The sequence below is a fragment of the Triturus cristatus genome, chromosome 11, assembly GCF_964204655.1.
Source record: "Triturus cristatus chromosome 11, aTriCri1.1, whole genome shotgun sequence".
Taxonomy (NCBI): domain Eukaryota; kingdom Metazoa; phylum Chordata; class Amphibia; order Caudata; family Salamandridae; genus Triturus; species Triturus cristatus.
The window spans coordinates 419,028,937-419,050,037 of NC_140594.1; the positions used below are offsets into that span (position 1 = coordinate 419,028,937).

The window sequence follows — 21,101 nt, forward strand, 5'->3', positions numbered from 1 at the left end:
TCTTTCATTTTTCTCAAGTCAAATAAACGAGCCCCTGATAACAGCTGTTAATTACGCAGCACAAGACCATTAAATGTTCAGTGTGTATGTCGTTTATTAATGGTCAAACTCATTAAAAAGTTATAGATATCTATTTTTCTGGACACTCAGTTACAAAAGTCGTGACATTACCAACAAAATTACAACATTTGACCTGCTTCCTAAATAATGACAGTAAACGTTTTTGCAGGAGTCCTATAATCTCCACCTCAAATGTCTTGCCTCAGTTATTTATTCTTCTCAATGACCAGTAATACTCACCTGTACAAAGAACATTTTTGGGACAGCTGCCAGTGCTGGGCACTCCTCTGGTGATAATATTTTAAAGATGTCGGCCAACTTCACTGGTGTGCCGTAGAAGTCATAAATAGCACCTTCCTCACCATGGCTGGAAAGAACGCTCAGGAAGAATTCACCCTGCTTCTCACACCTTTCTGGAAAGATGTTAATGATAAATTATGCTTTATATATTGATTACACACCGAAGGCTCAAAGTGCTGGCATTAGGTTATGTTGTTACTCCATTAAATGTGTCTTACTTTATCAATATTAGTAGAATGAAAAAAGAACTTGATCATGCCAGAATTTGACCCACTGCCCTGCAGGATACACAGAGACCACAATAGACAGAACACCAGCCCACTGAGTTATGGAAGTTATGATTAGGATACATCACACAGTTTTCTGTAGGAGATACTTTACCCACCATCCTATCTTCAGGCATTTGATCCTGTAACATCTGGATGACACACAATTTGCTATAGTGAGTGCTCACCACAGTAGCCTATGTTTTTTAACGGGATAGCTGTATAATAAAGCAGCATATGAGTCTAGCTGAACTAACATTAAAGAGAAACCTGACAACTTATTAAACTAGCCTGCACTTTCATTGTAACAAAGTCTATGCACATTTGGTTAAAGTTCTAAACATTTTTAAACTAAAATATATGTTCTTCTTCCCAGGCTGCATCACAGCTCTATAGGAGGTTGAAATACAACTATTTTTTATGGTGAAATATACAGAATTATACCAAAAATTCAGATGAATTGCATTTTATTTAATTCCATTTTAATAAATGTTATTTAAAAGGTCAATTTAACCAGAACCATGTAGTTGAAGAGAATTGCAGTAGCTATTTTAACATTTCTAACAGGTGGAATGTAATTAACATTTCCACATTGAAACAAGCATTGTCTTTGCTAATACGTCTGGGTTATAAAAACGAAAGTGACTCGACTTTTCAGTCAGAGGTGAATGTAGGCACTCACAGTCACAGTGATATTTATCCACATCCAACCAGTCACCTGTTGACTCATTCTTGCAATACCCCACTGGCATTTCATCACATTAAACACACATATAAATTCACAAAGCATATGCAAGATCAATAAAAAAAAAAGAAAAGATGCTGTTGATGTGTGGACATGTTTGCTATAAAGAATCCAATCAGACATAGTAGTGGACAGCCATATGGCAATGGTATTGAATGTAGTATATAGTCTTTTAAAGTTCAAATATAGAGGCCACCTTTGAAAGCAATGTGTGACACCTTGGATCAGTAAAAACAATGATATACTATGAACAATACCACTACACAATTGACAATCAGTAAATATCGCTTGTGGTGGCCATCTTGAAACAATGAATCACTATGGACAATACCGTTCCAAATTCACTTCCCGGTTTAGATGCAGTGACCAAGTGAGAATGGCATAAAAGGGAGAAAGGATGAAGACAAAAATAGAAAACAATGACTGAGGGAAAATGCAGAGATGAAAAGGAACCATCAAGATTGAGACAAAAAATGGGAAATATAGGGTGGTGGACGAAATGGGCCTCAAAGGGAATCAAGACGAGGCAGCCTTGGTATCCAGCAACTCTGGCATTCGGCGGCACCTACCGTGAGCTCGTTAAAAAAATTGTATGCACTGTTTTATTTATTTTTATTTTCAAATAAACACTGGCTGTACTGAATAAACTTAGGAATATAGGTGATCTGGCAGGTGTAGTGCTGACTAGTAGATGGTATTTCCCTAGGCTTATAGGTGGGCATGTGCTCCATGCCTGAAGATGTGAGACTCTACACAGCAAGTCACAAAGTTCCTATCACTTCACATGATAATTATGAACAGATGTTAATCCATCAGTGGGCATAAAAATGTTGTAAACCTTCTCTATAGCACCAGTACCCTGCATTCCTTCCATATCTGATCGCTTAGAGCCCTTGGTGTGGCACGGGAGAGGAATAGAAGAATGGGATAGAAACGAAAATTAGAAGATCTTGAGAAGGAAACAGAGAGTGATAATGTACAGCACAGCTAGGTCAGTGAGGAAGGGGTACTTGCGAGCAGTATAAGAGCCTTTAGCAGCGATTCCCTGACAAAAAGGTCCATGTTTCACTTTCTATCTTGCATAATCCTTCTGGATGTGTGTGGTTCACGGGTAGACCCTTGGTTCTGACTACTGATGAGCCACAGTTTGTAAACTCACCCTCTTAGATTAAGCTTCAATAGTTCAATAAGCACATTAGTGTCATGTTAAGGATTTTTGGGGTCCTGGCCAAGACATAGTTTGCGGGGTCCTGTCTGGAGCAAATGTGTTGTTTTTTACCCATTTCCTGCTAATTCAAGCTGGTATGATGCTGAACAAGGTTGAATAATATTTTAAACTTCACAGAGTCACAAAAAACAGTTGGCCAAGATCCCACAATACTTAAGATGGCACGGAGTAGAAAGAAAGAGTCAGAGGTACAAGAAGACAGATAGGGAGAGAAATTATGAGGGAGAAAAAGAATAGACAAAGGTTTAATAGAGAGAAAGTTCACTTTGCAGGGGGTGGCGGGTTGGAAGGTGGGGGCATGGAAGGTGGGGGCCCTGGTCAATCGTCCACTTTGCTCATGTTGTTAAACGTCTCTAAAGCACATGGAAGTTTGCTTCATCCCCTGAAGGGGTCGGCCACGCCAAATCTTCTGCTGCTGAAAGAAACAAAAGTACAGTGTGCCAAACTGCACTGAGGATGCAACTGTCATTGCGCGGTGTAAGGAAAACATAAGCATTTACAAATCGCAGTGGATCGGGGGAGTCACAGAGATGTTTCCTTTCTCAGTCACTCTACTTGACTGCACATCTCCTAAAACCAAACTTCTTTCTGGGATGAAAACTTCCCCAGAGTGCCGAAAAGCACTTCAATAAAAATGATGCTAAATAAAAATACAAAAACAACAGTTGATGGACAGAATGCAGAACAATGTCATACATTCACCCCAGTACAGAGATCTGGGCCTAAATCCATCGTTTTTTTGTTCACCATGCCATTCCAGTTTGAACCCAGCCATATGCAAATGAGTCTTGACCCTGTGCCTCATGGGAACAGTCCAACCCGAACTTCCAAGCCAGGTCCTCCCTGGACTGGAACCAAGCATCCTAGGACCGGTTTCACCCCTCTTTAGCCAGGATAGCCTGATTCCAGTGGCATGGAGAGCACGGGACTCACATCTGAGCATACCCGTCCCACTCGGGGCGACAAATACAAAAACAACAGTTGATGGACCGAATGCAGAACAATGTCATACATTCACCCCAGTACAGAGATCTGGGCCTAAATCCATCGTTTTTTTGCTCACCATGCCATTCCAGTTTGAACCCAGCCATATGCAAATCAGTCTTGACCCTGTGCCTCATGGGAACAGTCCGAACTACCAAGCCAGGTCCTCCCTGGACTGGAACCATCTGCAAAGTGGAAGCAGTGAGGAATAGATTCCACTTTGTGAACGGCGGCTGCGGGCATGGATGGAGTAGCTCTGAATTCGGGCGCTACATGCCCGCTGGTGTCCTTAAGCGAGGGGTCATGTTAACGGGCATTGAAAACGCGAGAAGAGATCTGCACCGTGGCCTGTTGTCGGTTGCAGGCCTCCATTTTCTGCATTTGAGATTCATAATATGAACTCTGTACAGTGAGTATTAAATGAGTCACAATATCGCGGTCGGAATGGCGACTTGCACCATTTCTGCGGGTGCTAACGGATCGCTTCATCAGGCACAGCGCAAAGAACTGGTGGGTCTCTATTCAGGCGCTTTACAAACAGTCAACGCAATGATACTCGGCCAAATATGCATGGGGCCCCTCGGACTTTCCTGAGTGTTATTCTCGGCTGTTGTGTGCACGCACGAGCTTTTCTCACCTGCGCAACTGCTTCAGGTGAGATGAGCCAAAAGTTTACCGTCTATGGCACCTGCTCATTAAAGATTAGTTTTCTGATGCTTGAGCACTAACCAGACCAGACAGCAGCCGCTTTTCGAAATGTTTTCCAGCTGGGCGGCCTTGGTCTCCTTGAGACTCTATCACCCTTTGGCCATCACTGGATGCACAAGAATGCTGCCGGACTGCCCACGGAAGTTACGTCGTCGAACCGGTACTGGAACCTGAGCTGACTGGGAGGCCCGCTGGCTGCGTTCTTCCGCTCTGGTAGCAAATGTGACTGACAAAGGAGAGCCTTTGCATTAGATAGTACCAGGCCCATAGCCAGGGTGATAGATTTTGGGGGGCCAGGCCCCAGAAGTGATAGCATGTCAGGGATGCTTAAGGGTAAAATATCTTTGGAAAATGTTTGCAATATGGTTAAGAAGTTATAGGATGAGTATGTTTTTCTTTTGTATTTTAGTATTTCCCCCCAAATTAGTTTGATATTTTACCACGCACTTGCAAAGCCAATAGGTCTTGCTTCAGCCAGTGATATGTTTAGGCACTTAACAAGTCACCATCCAAACATGCATTCTGTCACTCATCTCTGCAATCAAGCATCCTTTCATCAAGACTCACTCTTGCTTTTGCCCACTTACACAATCACAATTAAACACACACAACTCATGCAACACAAAATAAATGAATACATGTAGAAATAAGCATTTACAATGCAACAGGTCTCGCATTACTGAAAGTTTGAGCTATTGGCATTGCTAATAATAATGCAACGCCAACAGCTCAAACTTTCAGTAATGCAAGATCTATTGCATTGTAAATGTACAAGTGCAGATTCGACCGGAGTTTCGAAGTGTCCTGAGTTGTTGTCACTTTCAGGACAGGAGGAGGACTGACCTGAGAGTAAAAGTGGGGGTCAATCAGGACTTTAAGTGGGCCGGGGTCTGCCGGCATTTTTTAAAAGCAGGTGCAGAGACGGGTCCCTATCGGGCTCTCCATTTTTACCCTCAGGATGAAAAAAAAACACAAAACCTTAACTCTGCAATTGTACAACCCGTCCCTTCTTTGAGGTAACTTCAAAGAGACTTGTTTTTCAGTTTCTTATAGCGCAAGCTTGGCAGTGGCGTAGCAAGGGGGGCAGCAGAGGGGGCGGACCGCCCCCGGCGACACGAGTTTTGTGGGCGGTGGTCTCTCCTCACCTCCTCGCTCGTACCTGCAGCAGTTGCAGGGCAGGAGCCGCAGAGGAGTCGCCCCAGCACCCCTTGGAAATTGCGGGAATCTGCCTGTACCTCCCTCCACTCTTACATGTCACCACGGGCAGCAAAAGCCGGCACCGCACCTGGCGACCAATGGTCAAGCTACGCCACTGAAACTTGGAGCGCTTTACATGAGCACCAGTTATATTACACAAGGGTATATTCATTTTGCGATACATCGGGCGACAGCCCCACAGTGGCACGTTGAATCATTTGGGCAATATGTGCATCAATAACCATTTCCATAAAAATAAACAAACCCTTCTGAACATGTAGGTACAATAATAATCTAAATAATATGCAGATAGTGGTCAAATTTTGAGGTACAGCACATGGTTCAGCAGATTCAAAATATACATCCCAGTAAGATAAGACAGTTAAGCAATAAGAACTTGGGGGGACAGATGGCAGGGAGCGGAGGATGCCGCTCATGAGTCCTCCTCAGGTAGGGGGGTATATTCATTTTTTGAAGCACAGGACGTCAGGCTCGAACTTGTTTTTTACAGCTCGAAGGTCCGCTGCTCTGGCCTTATGCCGCAACCTTGCCCACAAGAGCGAGTAGCATTTCCAATATTAAATTCAAGGAAGTGATAGTTGCTGCTTATTTATCTTTTGCAACTTCCAACCATTGACAGGGCCAATAGTCCTGGCTTATTGTAGGTGTAATGTTCCTTGTGTTATATATCTGGATGAATGGGCAGAAGCAGCAAAATACCAGTTGGGCGGCACACTATGCTAAGCACAGATTTTTAGCTTAAGTGGTTTAAGCCACGCCCTTAATTACAGTGGCCATGCCCTATGAGACACCCCCCAGTTTTTTCATTCCCCTTAAAGCCCTTGGGTCATTATCTGTGCAAGAGACGTCCCGCTGCCTGTGGGTGCATTACTGATTGGCATGAGAGGTGTTGTACTGTTGAATGCCTATTATCATTAATATAGGTTTTTCACAATAAATAACCCAAGCCTATAGCCTTTGTTATAACTTTTCATAATAAACATATCAGAACGGATCAGTACTATGGCACTGGACACATCATTCTCTAATGAAACAATCAGGCTAATGGCCTTTATCACTGGCTTGTCACTATACCCAACTCAGCAAGGGCTGCTGTATTGAGAATAAGCTTTCCTACAAGGTAATCATCAGGCATACAGTTATAATATTTCTAATGTATACAATATTACAATTGGGAAAGATAAATACAATCTCTCCTGAGGGGGCCTAACAAGGACTATCATAGTGCAAATCTTCTATCTCCAAATTATGTCAGAGGGGATTACCAAAACACTTAGGTAGTACAGTAATCTGTGAGGTTTTATGTAACAAATACCGCTCTTCAGGCTTTAATAGAGAACAATAACAACCCTCCTTTAAATGCACACTGACTTTAACATATGCTTTTCACAATAAATATACCACGCCTACTGTCTTTATCAAAATAATTTCATAATAAACAGATCAGACCCAAGGTCTCGACCGTTAGCTTGCTTCCACGACCAATTCAATCCTAATGCATTGAGAATAAGCTTTCACACAAGACAAAAAAATTACAATACAGGCACACATTTTAGTGGGAGCACATAACATCTGCCCAAACACATGCTGGACTCAACGCAAACAACGTGTGAGTGGAGTTCAAGTCCCTATCTCAATAGTACATCAAAAAGCTCTTTTTCTTTTGATCACATAAAGTTATACAACATAAAAAGTGAAATAGAGAGAGAAATGAGGTAGAAGCAGAGGTGAGGTAGAGCAAGGTAGACAAAGGGCTGATATAGGTGAGGAATAGAGAGAGATGCAGAGAGAAATACAAAAAGGTGAGGTGAAGACAGAGATGAGCTTTAGAGAGGCAGCATGGACTGAGTAGAGCTAAAGAGACGGGAGATGGAAATAGAGAGGTGAAGTTTAGGGAAAGGGATGAGGTATAGCGAAAGCTGAGGTTGTTATGGGGTAGAGAGTTAGAGTTGTAGAGAACTATGGGCGAGAGGAGAGTTTGTGAAAGAGGTGTAGAGAGGTAGGGTAGAAAGGTGTAATTTGAAAGAAATTGGGTAAACAGATGGGATAGTGACAGCCAAGACGGCAAAAGGAAGATGTAGAATTAAGTTGAGAGTGAGAGAAAGAGAAAGGGATGAGATTGAAGCTGTTAGGTGACATAAGAGAGACACGATGAACTGCATTAAGAAGGTTCATGCCCTGAAGTAATCTTTTTTTTTAAAATAATCATCTTTTTCTATGCAGACTTGCCCAATATCAGACTAGTAAGGACGTGCTCACTTTGCAAGGAGTGCCTTGGACGTTTGGCCATGGCTTAAAACGGATCTGGACTTCTGGTGTTTGTGACAGGAGTGATACCTTCTAACCTAATGTATGTATCCGACAGTTGTAGTCTATTGAGATGTGTATCACTGAATGATGTCCAGGAGCCTGCATACTCTTTTCTGGCATCAAGTAAGGCAAGCATGGAAACAGCACCTCCTTACTCATTGTAGAATAGGAAACATGGAAAACTGGGGTCCAGAGGTACACTCACAGCTCAGGGCCCCATTGGCACCGCACCTGCTGCATCATTGATACCTGCCAACTTTTAGAAGCAATGCTGTGTTTGAAAGCGAACATTGGAGTTTGGATTGTCAAAACCCAAATGGAGATTTGCCTTGGTGCTGTGGTGCTTGTGCTGCTGAAGAAACTGTGACTAGGCAATGAGACCTGTGTTTCTGCGGACCAAAAACTGTCTGGAAATCTATTGAAAATGTATATGACTGGTCATGATGGAGCAAGAGTTTACAATTTATTTCAACGTGGGTACTTTAGGTGATTGCACTGCATAAACACAATCAAATATAAATGTAAAGGCACAGCAGAAGCATTCCCAGTCATCAACGCCTGCTTTGTAACCTGTGTACTGCAGAACTATGAACTGCATCAAACTGTTTTTACACTGCAGGAGCATGCCATGCCTTTGCTACTGCATATCAATAAATTGCTGTGATATAGCACAAATGTGCTCTTTCATTTGTAGGGGTGCATCATAATCACGAGTAGTTTGCACCTGCATTTATTCTTTTATCGTATTGACATGGGACAGTGGGTACTGTAATAATTGTGAAAGTTGACGTGTTAGGGATAATTTTCATATAGACGTGAAGAAATTAACGTTGCGATACATGGTGTTTAGTTGAAAATATTAACGCGCAGAATTTGTGTATGAGGCTTACAATCATTCATGTATTTGATGTGCTTATGTAACATGTTGATTTAGAAATGCTCAGTAAAGTGTTCATTTATAAGTGGTTTCGTAAGGCATGTGTGCTATTCTTTTATGTTGGCCGATTTCTCCAGGCCTGGATTGCATTTTCCCTGGAAGCTATCGCATTAGATTTACTAGTTGAATTCCATGTGCATGTTGGATTTGTTCTTTCTCACGTTTCTATTGCAGGTGGAGAAATTCATCTTTGTACGTTAGAATAATGCTTTTGTTTTAGGAGTTCGGCTCAGGGAGGAGAGGATACATTTGAACAAGTAGTAATGGTAATGTGAGGCAGTGTTCTTTCTCACTGGAGAAGGCCTGGGAATCAAGGTCATCAAGCCAGAGGCTGGGAGTATCGAAACTAAATGGAAAATGACCTACATGGAGGTGTCCAGCTGGACGAGGCGATCATATGATGTGTAGTGGGCATGACTTATGATTTTGGTGTTGGAATCAGGGATAGTACCCCAGGAGTTGAGATAGGAGATCGATAGAGAGAGAAGGAGCATTTCAGAACGAGCTCCGTAACTTTAAGCTACCTGACCCTTTCAACATAAGTACACTTCTTAGGAAGTCTTCACGCGCTGACACCTTTTCCTAACTTGCCTGGGGCATGCTAAGTAGGGATGTCACATGCTTTTACTTACAAACCTCCAATGAAGACTTTTCTTGACGTGGAGGCACTCATTGCCCGCATTCTGATTTTGGAATTCGTCATTATTTTCATGTTCCAGAGATTGCATTTCTCCCGTAGGTTTGACTTTGTATTAGTTCCGATGTATTTCTACAACCTCACCTTGAGGTGCTTGTATGTCCAGTTATTTTTGGCTTTGTAATAAACCAACTAACCTAGAACTTGGAGACTGGGATTCTTCGAAGAAATGAACTGTTGAACCTGATGTGATAAGTTATTTCTCCCCTCTACACTTCTAAGCAGGTACAAATGGTCCATTGACTGGAGGTTCAAGAGTATATTGGAATCAGGGACCCCAGCCCCATCAGCTGCCTCCAGCTGAAGTAATGCCCACTGCAAGAGCATGCCATGTCATGGCCTCTAGCCCAAGTGTGCTGCACTCACCTGTTCTGTCCAAACCGATAAATACAGCACCAGTACACTGCAAGGACAAACACTTTTGCCTCAGCCTCGCTAATATGTCCACCAGCGGCAATTTCACATCTCGGACTAAACGGTGCCAAGGCAGGAGCACGCTGTACTTTCACTCCTCTACCGACCTTAACATCTGGGTGTACTTTTCACTACAGTAAAAGTATGTTGTACTTCTACCTCACTACATCCAAATTAGGCAGTATCATTCAAACTGCCTGTTTCTGCCTCCACTTTTTGAGAAACAAGGAAGTACTTCAGAGGCTTTAAAGTTCCCCTTGTCTTAGTTAGTTACCTTCTCTCTCACCATAGCATGGCCACCGTCTTTGCTCATGTTGTCTCTCCTTTTCTTCATTCACTCTGCTCATTGTTCTTTCCTCTCCCACTCATTTTTACTCTCAGCCCATGCTTCCTCTTCCCTCCTTTTTTATCTTACTCTATTTATTTCTAACCCACATTGCCATCATATCACTGCTAAAACCTGCTGGGCCCTGAAGCCAGACCCTGACAGGCACACACGTAGGCAGGAGTGATCGGTGTTGGTGGTAGGCAGTTTCCTCAGCCTGGGCGAAAATGTCACAGCAATCAACACTCATTAGCACAGTCCCTGAAAGTCTGGCAAGAACTCTTGAGGTTTGACCAGGGTGAAAGTGCAGGTAGACCATGCAGGTAACCCATCTCAACAAGGCAGACAACAGTGTGTGGAACAATCTGCAAGTCCGAGCAGTGCAACTAGTGTCTGCCACTGCACTGAGCATGCACCCTGGGAAAAGACATTCTGGAGAGTGTCGACTTTGGCTTTCTAGTACCAGGTCAGAGAGAGGGCTGTAACATGATGTTCAATTCCCGTGCAGGCAGCGTGACCATGCAATGTAGTGTAACTCTGCATCTAGGGATTTTTTTTTTTTTTAATAAAGAATTGGATTGGGAGCTTGAATTTTAGGGGGTGGCAGCTGAAAATAAAGGCTAGCCTTTTGCAATAAAGGCTAGGCCCCCCTGTGGCTATGGCCCTACAATGGAAAACAAGGCAGACTTCAACATTCAATTCATTGGTGTAACTACAAGGCCGATTCTTAATGGGGTTCCATAAGATGAATGGAACGCCCCACAAGGAATTCATGAGAATGAGAAACAAGTCATTCCTTCTAAAACGCGTCATGTTGGTGCGGATTCAGTCTCATGTTAGAGTATGCCACCATCCCACCACCCTTTCATTGACTCAGGCATATCAGGATATCTTTGATTCTCTTCAAGGCAGTACCATACACCCTACTTCCCCGGTGTTCGAGAGGGACCCAAGCCCTATTGTGTTGCCCACTCTTTAGCCCATCTCAAGTGCCCCAGACAGTAGTAGCTGGCAGAGCCCCATGGTCTTCAAAACCGAAGGTGCCAGACAAAAGCAGTGGGTTATAACCCCACTGTATTTATTAAAACTGAGGGCTCTAGACACTGGCTGTGGGTCAGCGACATATGTCATTAATACTGAAGGACGCAGCCACTGGCAATAGGTCAGAACCGCATGCCATTAAAACTGAGGGATCCAGACACTGGCAGCAGGCCAGAACGACATGTCATTAAAACCAAGGGATTCAGAAAGTGGCAGCAGGTCAGAGCCACATGTCATTAAAACTGAGGGATCCAGACACTGTCATTAGGTCAGAATCGCATGTCATAACAACTGAGGGATCCAGTCACTGGCAACAGGCCGAACCACAAGTCATTAACCCCTTCGGTGAGTCGGACGGCCGGGGGCCAGTACCCATGTGCGTAGGATGGCTCCAGGCTGTCCTCTCACATGGCACAGGGAATCCCTCTGGTGCAGGCACCAGAGGGATTCCCTTTACCCCCCAACAGCCTCGGGAGCTGGGGAAGAGCTTTCCCAGCTCCCGAGGCTGCCTGCATGGTTTCCCTGAAATGACGATCAGCGCAAACGTCGTGCTGACTACATTTCAGTGAAACGAAAACTGAAATGAGACAAGAGGCTCATTTCAGTTTTGCTTTCTACGTGCTCAAGGAGCTATCTCATTCCCCTGAGCACGTAGAACGTCAGGAGAGGTATAGTTGGAAACACAAGAATCTCCCCTTTCCAATGGTATCCCTCACTAGTGCATCCCTGCTTGGGGGAACGCCCTGGGGCGATCCCCAAGAAGGGATCCACCCACTAGGCACCAGGGAGGAGGGGGGAGTGGCCACTTGGGCATGGGCCTTTACTCCCCCATATTATTTTGCCCAAATTCAGTCTTTCTGCCCCCCCTGGTGGACAGATGGGAGCAGTAGCCCCCAATATGCCCCCCCGGAAGGCCGAAAGCCCACTAGGTAGCAGGGATTTTTAGTTTTTACTTTGAAATAGGGGTGGGGGCTGCCCAATATGGGCATGTCAATGCCCCCACCCGCCGCTAAATGACAGTCTTTCTGCCCCCCGGGGGGCAGATGGGGCAGGAGCCCCCAATCTGCCAGTCCGGGGGGGGGGGCAGAAAATCACTAGATACCAGGGATTTTTTTTGTTGATTATAATTAGGGGTGGGGACTGCCCAATATGGGCATGACAGAAAGCACCCTAGATGCCAGGGATTATTTATTTTATAGGCCTGGGGAGTGGGCTGCCCAGAATGGGCATGCAAATGCCCCCACCCTAGCCCCAAAGAAAACAAAAGACTTTCTGCCCCCCAGGAGGTATATGGGGGCAATAGTCCCTGATCTGCCCCCCCCAGGGGCGGCAGAAAGCCCACTAAGCACCAGGGTTTTTTTTTATATAGGTAGGTGTGAGGGCTGCCCAGAATGGGCATGTCAATGCCCCCACCCCCGAAAGAAAATACTACATTCTTTCTGCCCCCTGGGAGGCAGATGGGGCAATAGCACCTTATCTGCCCCCCCGGGGGAGGGGGGAAGAAAGCCCACTCGCCACAAGGGATTTTTTTTTAAAAGTTCGGGGATGGGGCTGCCCAGAATGGGCATGCCAATGCCTCCACCCACTTCAAAAAGATGCCACAGTCTTTCTGCCCCTCCCAGGAGGCAGATGGGGGCAGTAGCCCCTGATCTGCCCTCCGGGGGGCAGAAAGCCCACTATGCGCCAGCGATTATGCTGGCTTTTTTATATGCAGGGAAACATAGCAAACCTATATATTTTTAAAACTAGACACTGGGGGGAATCCAGGATGGGGGGGACTTGTGTGGCTCTCACTATGTTCTGTTACCCAGAATCCCTTGCAAACCTCAAACGTAGATAAAAAACACATTTTCCTAACATTTCTGTGATGGAAAGTTCTGGGATCTGCTTGGATCCCCAAAATTCCACCCGCCACACATTCCCCAAAGTCTTCTGAGATAAATGGCACCTCACTTGTGTGGGTAGGCCTAGTGCCCGTGACAGGAAACGGCCCAAAATGCAATGTGGACACACCACATTGTTAAAGGGAAAACTTCTTTTTTGCAAAGTGCCTAGCTGTAGATTTTGAACCCTGGCTCTGCCGGCACCAAGGGAAAACTAGCAAACCTATACATTTTGCAAAGCTAGACACCCAGGGGAACCCAGGATGGGGTGACTTGTTTGGCTCCCATCAGGTTCTGTTACCCAGAATCCATTTGCAAACCTCAAACTTTGTAAAAAAATAAAAAAAATCCTCACATTTCTGTGATGGAAAGTTCTAGAATCTGTGGGGGACCACAAACTTCCACCCACCCTGCATTCTCCAAACTCTCCTGAGAGAAATGGTACCTCACCTGTGTGGGTAGGCCTAGTGCCTGCGACAAGAAACGGCTGAAAATGCAACATGGGCACCACATTTTCACAGGGAAAACTGACCCTTTTTTTGCACAGTGCCTAGCTGTAGATTTTCAACCCAAGCTCTGCAGGCACCTCGGGAAACCTAGCAAACCTATAGATTTTTGAAAACTAGAATCCAGGATGGGGTGACTTGTCTGGCTCTCACCTGGTTCTGTTACCCAGAATCCCTTGCAAGTGAGGTATCATTTTACTCAGGAGACTGAGGGGAACACTGTGGGGTAGGATATTTGTGCTGGCACAGTGATTCCACACATAAATATGTGGAAAATGTGTTTTTCCCAGCTAAATTTTTGGTTTGCAGGGGATCCTGGGTAGGAAAACGTTAGGGGGTCCACACAAGTTATACTTCGCTGAACTCCCCCGGCTGTCTAGTTTTTTCAGAAATGTGTGGGTTTGGTAGTTTCCCAAGATGGACGCCGAGCCAAAAACCAACGTGACCCCCCTTGAAAAACGAGGTTGTTTTGTGATAGGTAATTTTGATGTCTCCTCAATACATTTTGGGCCCTTGCCTGTCGTGGGTACTTGACACACCCACAAGAGTTAGGTACCATTTATATCGGAATCACTGTAAAAATGTGGTTTGTCCATGTTGTGGTTTGAGCCGTTTCCTGTCGTGGGCACCAGGCCTACCCACACAAGTGAGGTACCATTTTTCTAGGAAGACTTTGGGGAATGCGGGGTGGGTGGAATTTTGTGGATCCACGTAGGTTCCAGAACTTTCCACCACAGAAATGTGAGGAAAATTTGGGTTTTTTTGACAAATTTTGAGGTTTGCAAGGGATTCTGGGTAACAGGACCTGGTGAGAGCCAGACAAGTCACCCCATCCTGGATTCCCCTGGGTGTCTAGACTTCTAAAATATATAGGTTTGCTAGGTTTCCCTAGGTGCCAGCAGAGCTAGGGTTCAAAGTCAACAGCTAGGCACTTTGCAAAAAAAGGGTCAGTTTTCACTGTGAAAATGTGGTGTGTCCACCCTGCATTTTGGGCCGTTTCCTGGCGCGGCCACTACACCTACCTACACAAGTGAGGTCTCATTTTTATTGAGAGACTTAGGAGAACACAAAATTGTAGAGCAACTGTTATTACCTATTGACTTTCAATACATTTCTGCCTTCCAAATGTAAGACAATGTGTAAAAAAGAAGTCACTTAAAAAAATTATAATTCACATGCTGGTATGGGTACCCACAATTTATGAGATGTACAAATAGCTACTATTTCTAAACTCTATATTTTGTTCTCATTTCATAAATACATAGATGACTTTCATGCCGATTTTTCCCTGTTTATATTTTTCCAAATTAATTGCTATATACCCTGTACACAATAAAAAAACATTGCAAGGCGTTGCTCAGTTATTGGCTCTGGGTTCCTTGGGTTCTTGGTGAACCTCCAAGTCCTATATGTCCCCACAACCAGAGGGGAACAGCGAATGTAACAGTATATTGCTTTCAAACATCTGTCATACTTAGTAGAAGTTACAGATGAAAACGTTGGCAGCAAGTCACAGCAGTATGCTATTATAAGTGAGTGAACAGACACTACACATACTGTTTCGGGAATAGGTATAATTAGACATAACAGATACTGGTACCCACAGGGAACTATAGGTCAAATCTACTTCTTTAGCTGAACTGCAGTCCAGATGATGTGGTACTGAAAAGCACAAAGCATACCACACACACACAGAAAGAAAGCCACACACTATTCACAAGTGGGGTTCACATTTAGATGGGTGGGTATAGTTCGAACAATGGCGTAATGCTATCATTGACATTGAATCTTGATACAATGCACAAAGACAATTTTCACATAAAAGCCATAGATGAGTTGCGCTGAAAAAGACGAAGCATTATGATACAACACAATTAACAGGGCTTTCACATTCTGTCAACAGGAAGCAGTCCCTGTAATTAAAGAAGTGACCGAACATACAGCCATCATTGGAGATGACTGTTTACAACCCTAATATTTACTTAACAAGGTCTTCATGAGGACTGATGAGCTCAGCAGGAGTGGAATAAGTTTATAGTGGTACAGTTGAGCTGCACCACGTTGGGAAATAGTTGGGAATAAAATCGGACATTTAATGTATTCTCTTATTGAAAGTTGGATGAAAGTAAGAGATGCAATGCCAGCTTCTCACATTGGCCAACAGTGTCATCTATTTATGCAGCCAACCAATGCTAGCTTCCTGCACTACCCACCAGTGCAAGCTCCTGGTCTGACCCACCAGTGTGAGCTGCTGTCACTCTCCACCTGAATCCACTCCATATACAGTCCAAAAGCTCCTACTCCTCACAGTGCTCACCAACACCAGATATACTAATTTCCCAAAGCTGGCATCTCCTTAATTTGTCTGTGGGATGGGGGCAACCTTCTTACAATCCAAACTCAGGTTATACAACCAAAGGAGAAACCGCAGGTCAAGGACAGCTCCATGACTGATAATCCAACCTCATCAACAAGCATTGGCATAGCCAATAGGTCTCGCCTTTTGGATCTTATAAGTGTGTAGCCATGCAGCACATTATCCTGGCTGCTGTGCTTCCAGAGATTGAAGAGCTATGCAATTAATACACACTGGGTCATGCAGTATGATTTATGAATACATGTTTGAAGCATCAAAAGGATACCATGTACTATAACCATGATGTGCCGCTCACGGACACTGCTGCAGACAACATCTATTGTGCACTGCTGCAAGTAACACACACCCCTGAACAAATGTATACTCAACGTACAAAAATGCCCCATCTTGGACTTAGCTAAAATAGGCAGACAGTTAAACAATGTGTGTATGCTTTCCATATCTAGGCTGATTGCTATGCATGGCATACATGCTTCTAATTCCGGCTTATCAAAACCATGGAACGACAAAAATAAAGGTTTCTTTAGGGATCACTGGTTTCATGTAAAAATATTTGCATTGTAAACCAGTACCGGTACGGGTCCACATTGTATGTGAAAAAAATGGCTGCGTATGCTCAAAATGTAGTTTCGGTGTGCCGAGTGAAGTGATCATCAGTAACGCTCCTCCATGTGGCCAAGTGTCACAGGAAAGATATAAGCGTGCTCACATACCGAATAAACGACAATAAATATTTCTAAAAGACCCCCTAGAGAAGGAGCCAGCAAACTAATTTCCCATTAGTGCCTTTGATACTTTCAGCAAGTGGCAGTGCTACCTGCAGTCTTTTAGAACAAGCATTGACATAGCCAATAGGTCTCGCCTTTGTGACCTTATAAGTGTTTAGCCATGCAACAGTTGATGTTGTTGCACCAAGGCTATTGTGCTGGATAACTAAACACTTATAAGGTCCCAAAGGCGAGACCTATTGGCTATGCCAATGCTTGTTCTCAAAATGAGGACGTTTTGTTCTCGTAGCAGTAGTGGAAATGACTTTCATCCAAGGGTGAGGTTGGATTCGGAACATAATCTTCAAAAATTTTAATGGCGAAAACTAGTGTAATTAGTGTAATTAAAGCAAAAAATGGTTCCCAGTAGTGCGCGCGCGCGCGCCACAGCGAACGATCTGCTTTCAATTATCGCCACGTGTCTGGGCATGATAATTGAAAACAGATGTGGCCTGTGCGGGTAACCGCAAGCAATAGGCTGTGGGAGGAGTAAAGGCAGGACATGCACCCGCCTTTGCATAATTGCGTGCTGTCTTTCTTAAAAAGATGCACGCAAAGCCCATTAGCATGGGAGAAAAACAAAAGCACGCACACAAGCGTGTGGTGAGCTTTCTAAAGCCCATTACTAAATGTCGAGCAAGCTGCGCATGCGCGCTGCTCTAGGCTTGACCTAAAAACGGCCGATGCTCAGCACCGGTGAGACCCGGGCCACTTAAAGCCCTGGGGATAAGCATGGATGTCATATTTAGGGGACCCCTGCCATGTGACCCCTGGCACTGGCTTTGCTACTCCTAGCGTCAGAAGAGGCAAAGTTAGTGCCAGGCCAAGAAGGAGCTCGTCCTTATGGAAGTCAGTGGGGGCTTCACTCTCCTTTTGCGTCAATTGTTTATTATGCTAATAGTGAATAACATGAGATTATTCACTCTTAGTTTAATAAAAAATGGACTATAAACAGCTGGAATATGACTTTCCCTGGCAGCTGAGGTAAGTGAAACAATGCTTTTATATGTATGTTGTGTGCGTGCTTGCACTTGTGAGCGTGTTTATGTAAGAGAAAGTCTGTATGCGTGAATGCGTGGATATGTGTAGGCAGAGTGTGTATGTGTGAACATGTATGTGTAAGTGTGTATGGGTAAGCATGTGTATGTGTGAGTGAAATTGAAGGGCAGGTCCCTTCAGCTACCCGTGGCATTTTGGTGAATTGACGACCATGGGGACAAGTGTCAACCCTTGACATAAGTAATGGCCAATCGACTCGGAGTACAGTAGGCCCAGGAGGGCTAGCTTCACAAGGATGGACAGAAGAGACGGCAGGGGTCAGCTGCTCACATGTCGTCTTAAGCGTGAAGGACATGAAAGGGGTTGTGCGTCCTGCTGTTATCCGACTGGCCCTTCTTTGGATGGGTTGAGCGGGCTTGTGTTTCCCGCTCCTGTGAATGTGGCTGGTGATGGATAGTTTGCTGGGTGAATGGAAATAAATAGTTGTTCCTCAGAGCTAGGGCGGGATGTGGCTAGTGCTAAGAATAAGTGCCAGGGCCGTGAGCAGGAGGTCGCTGCACCACCCATTGTCCCCGTCATCGCTGCCAAAGACGGTACCAAAACAGCTTTGAACCATCTCGCTCACCTGCAAGTGCGACAGTTCAGATTACTCCAAGTCCCCAAAGCTAAAATATTGGCTGGGGAGGCTGGTATTAGTCATTTTGAATGCATACTGTATTCATAAACCGTCATTTTGCTTATTTCTCAGCACCGGAAACCAATTAAGCACCGGAAACCAATTAAGTGCAGGTGCCGTGCCAAGCACCGGAAACCACCGGCTCAAAATAAGGACTGGGTGTGGCCCACGTGCTGCTGTGTTCGTTTTGATATAGAAGTGAAAAGCTGAGGTCCGAGTGATTACAGCGCTCTGCTTGTTCTTTGTCCATCTGTGTTTTCAGTGTGTTTCTGGATTCCGGGAGTTGTTTGTTTCTGTAGAGTAGACGGGTACTTTAGAGTGAATGCAGCACCCATTATGTTAAAGTTCACAGCTGTGTTTGGGTGGGGCTTGCTGTGCTGAGAGTACTACAGTTAATGCCCAGTCATTAGCAGCCGTCATAGCTGACCCTAAACCGAGCTTCAATCCGTTATTAATGCTCAATGCCTGGGTAGGTGTTCTGCTCACACCCTGCCGCCTTGAGCCCCCTCCACCATGGAAATACCCCCCTACCCCAAGTCTGCCAGTTTAGGAGGTATGGGACAGCAACTGAATCAGTCTAACTCTTGAAATAGCACTCTTGTTGCTTTTAATTTTTTTAAAAATATGAATCCAAACGCTTCTAGACAGGTGCATTTGCCACAAATGTAACTTTTCCTGCAGCGTCTGTCTGAAACTCCCCCCTCCTCCCGCTCCCTACACACGCACTGCCAGCCAGTAGTAGCGCTAAGGACTGCACCTCTGTCGGGACTGGCCCACCCAGGCCGGCGGAGGGAAGCATCAAGGGCTGCTGCAGGGAGACCGGGTGGGACCGGAAAATAAGGGAGAGGGGATGAACGTGAGGAGGAGGTAAAGAGAGGTGAAAAGATGAGTAAAGGAGGGTCTGGGGAGGGCGAAGCGCAGTGTACGAGGGTCACTCCATGATGCACGCGTTTCCACTAATGTGTAACCCTCGAAAGCATTGGAAACAGGAGGGGGGTACAGCTACCCAACGGAAGGACACAATGTATCAATACCGGAAGAATGAGGTGCTGAGCCGACCCTGCTGGGATTTAAAGTTATCAGCATCAGATGAGACCCAGAAACGAGAAGTAGGTGACAGTGGAAATGATTGAGACTGAGGGGTGGGGGTGATGAGAGATGGGGGTCAGAGGGGGCTGTGGAAGTGTGCAAGTGAAGGGCTGAAAGGGAGAACCCAGAAGGGAAAGAAAGAAGTGCCGAATCGAGGAGAATGAAGAAAGGGGAGGGGGTGGGGGCGGGAGGTGACAGAGTGCCAGGGGTTGAGTGACAAATGGGCAGACGAGTGGCTGAGGATATGTGGGGAGTATGTAGGGCGGCGGCTGGGGAGGAGTGCAGCAGAGGGTATAACGGGGGAAAGCCTGGAATGAAAGGCCTGAGGGGAAGCAGGGCGCGGTAAGGCATGGGCAAAGTGGCCAATTGCCCAGGGCCACCTTCCAAAGGACCCCCTCTGTATCGACTCAATTTCTGTTTGCAAACGACTGTTCTCTTTGCCACCCTCTACACCCGTGTCTGCTTATCAGGGTCAGTTTAAGGAGTTGAGGGCCTGGGGCAAATGCATTTTCCCCCTAACGATGTTGTATTGGTTTTTAATTTATTGGCAAAACCAAAGGTAGGCCTCATCATTCTAATATAGACAAGAGATATTTCAACTGGTTTTAAGCAACCTCCATTCCCGACAGTTTGGTTGAGTTGTACAGGCCGGAATTAGCAGAAAATGGGTAATAAACATCCCCTTCTCGGGACTACTCGACAGGATTTATGTTTACCACATCATAAGACACTTCCATTTATTTTGCGTGATAATATATTTCTTGGCTGTTTATTAACGGTGTATGTGGTGATAATTAACGCAATGCATCACCCCTGTCAAATTTTAAGGTCCGTGCGGGATGTGTTAATCCAGCCCAAGTGTTTTCTTTGTATTCTGGGAAGTGTGGTCTTGTTTAAATCCATTATGAAACAAGACTACAATTCCCAGAATTTAATACAGAAATGTTGACTGGTGCATCACATCACGCAGGATCAGGAAAACGCGGCAGTTCTAGCGCATCCATTTTGATAACATGTATGTTACTAAATTCTGTATTTCATTTCATAGATGGGTGTTTACAATATAGCATTAGCTCACCCCCACTCAACAAGTTATTTGAGTGCCAGAATTTTTGGGGGCTTGGGTGTTATAATTGGGTCTCCTGACTGGAAACAAATTACGAACTTACCATGATAATTTCCCGCAAAACAAATGTGTGCCATTGTTAACTCCTTTTTAGGTCTCGGCTCTAGATGGTCTCGAACCGACGCTGAACATCCTGTGATTCTGAGCAAATCACTTAAACTTCCCGTGCCTAACAAAATTCAATGTGTCCTCATGTAACGCAACTGGTGGTATGTAAAACTCAGTTTAAAAAAAAAATCTGTTCTATGTTGAGATGTTCCTGCTACAATAAAAATTGTATCCGTAAAGTGCGCAGCTGAAACTGAGGGCAGATCGGCGCTAGATCAAATATTTAGAATGCATCCTAAATGTGATGTCAGCATTATCGCTTGAAGAAGGGGGTTTGATTTCAGGGAGTGGTCGCATGTATGTTTATTATTGCTTGCTGAGTCCCTCTCCTGGGTAT

At 44.8% G+C, this 21,101-nt stretch overlaps 1 protein-coding gene across 3 annotated transcripts in view; it reads right to left on the reverse strand.

The window, feature by feature from the left end:
• LOC146784354 (caspase-7-like) overlaps window positions 1-21,101 on the reverse strand; it is a 171,818-nt gene that overhangs the window by 69,977 nt on the left and 80,740 nt on the right. For all 3 annotated transcript variants that reach the window (XM_085636180.1, XM_085636181.1, XM_085636182.1), the window contains exon 2: window positions 301-473. In XM_085636180.1, coding sequence (XP_085492306.1) covers window positions 301-473 — 173 coding nt within the window. The remainder of the gene's footprint in view (window positions 1-300; window positions 474-21,101) is intronic.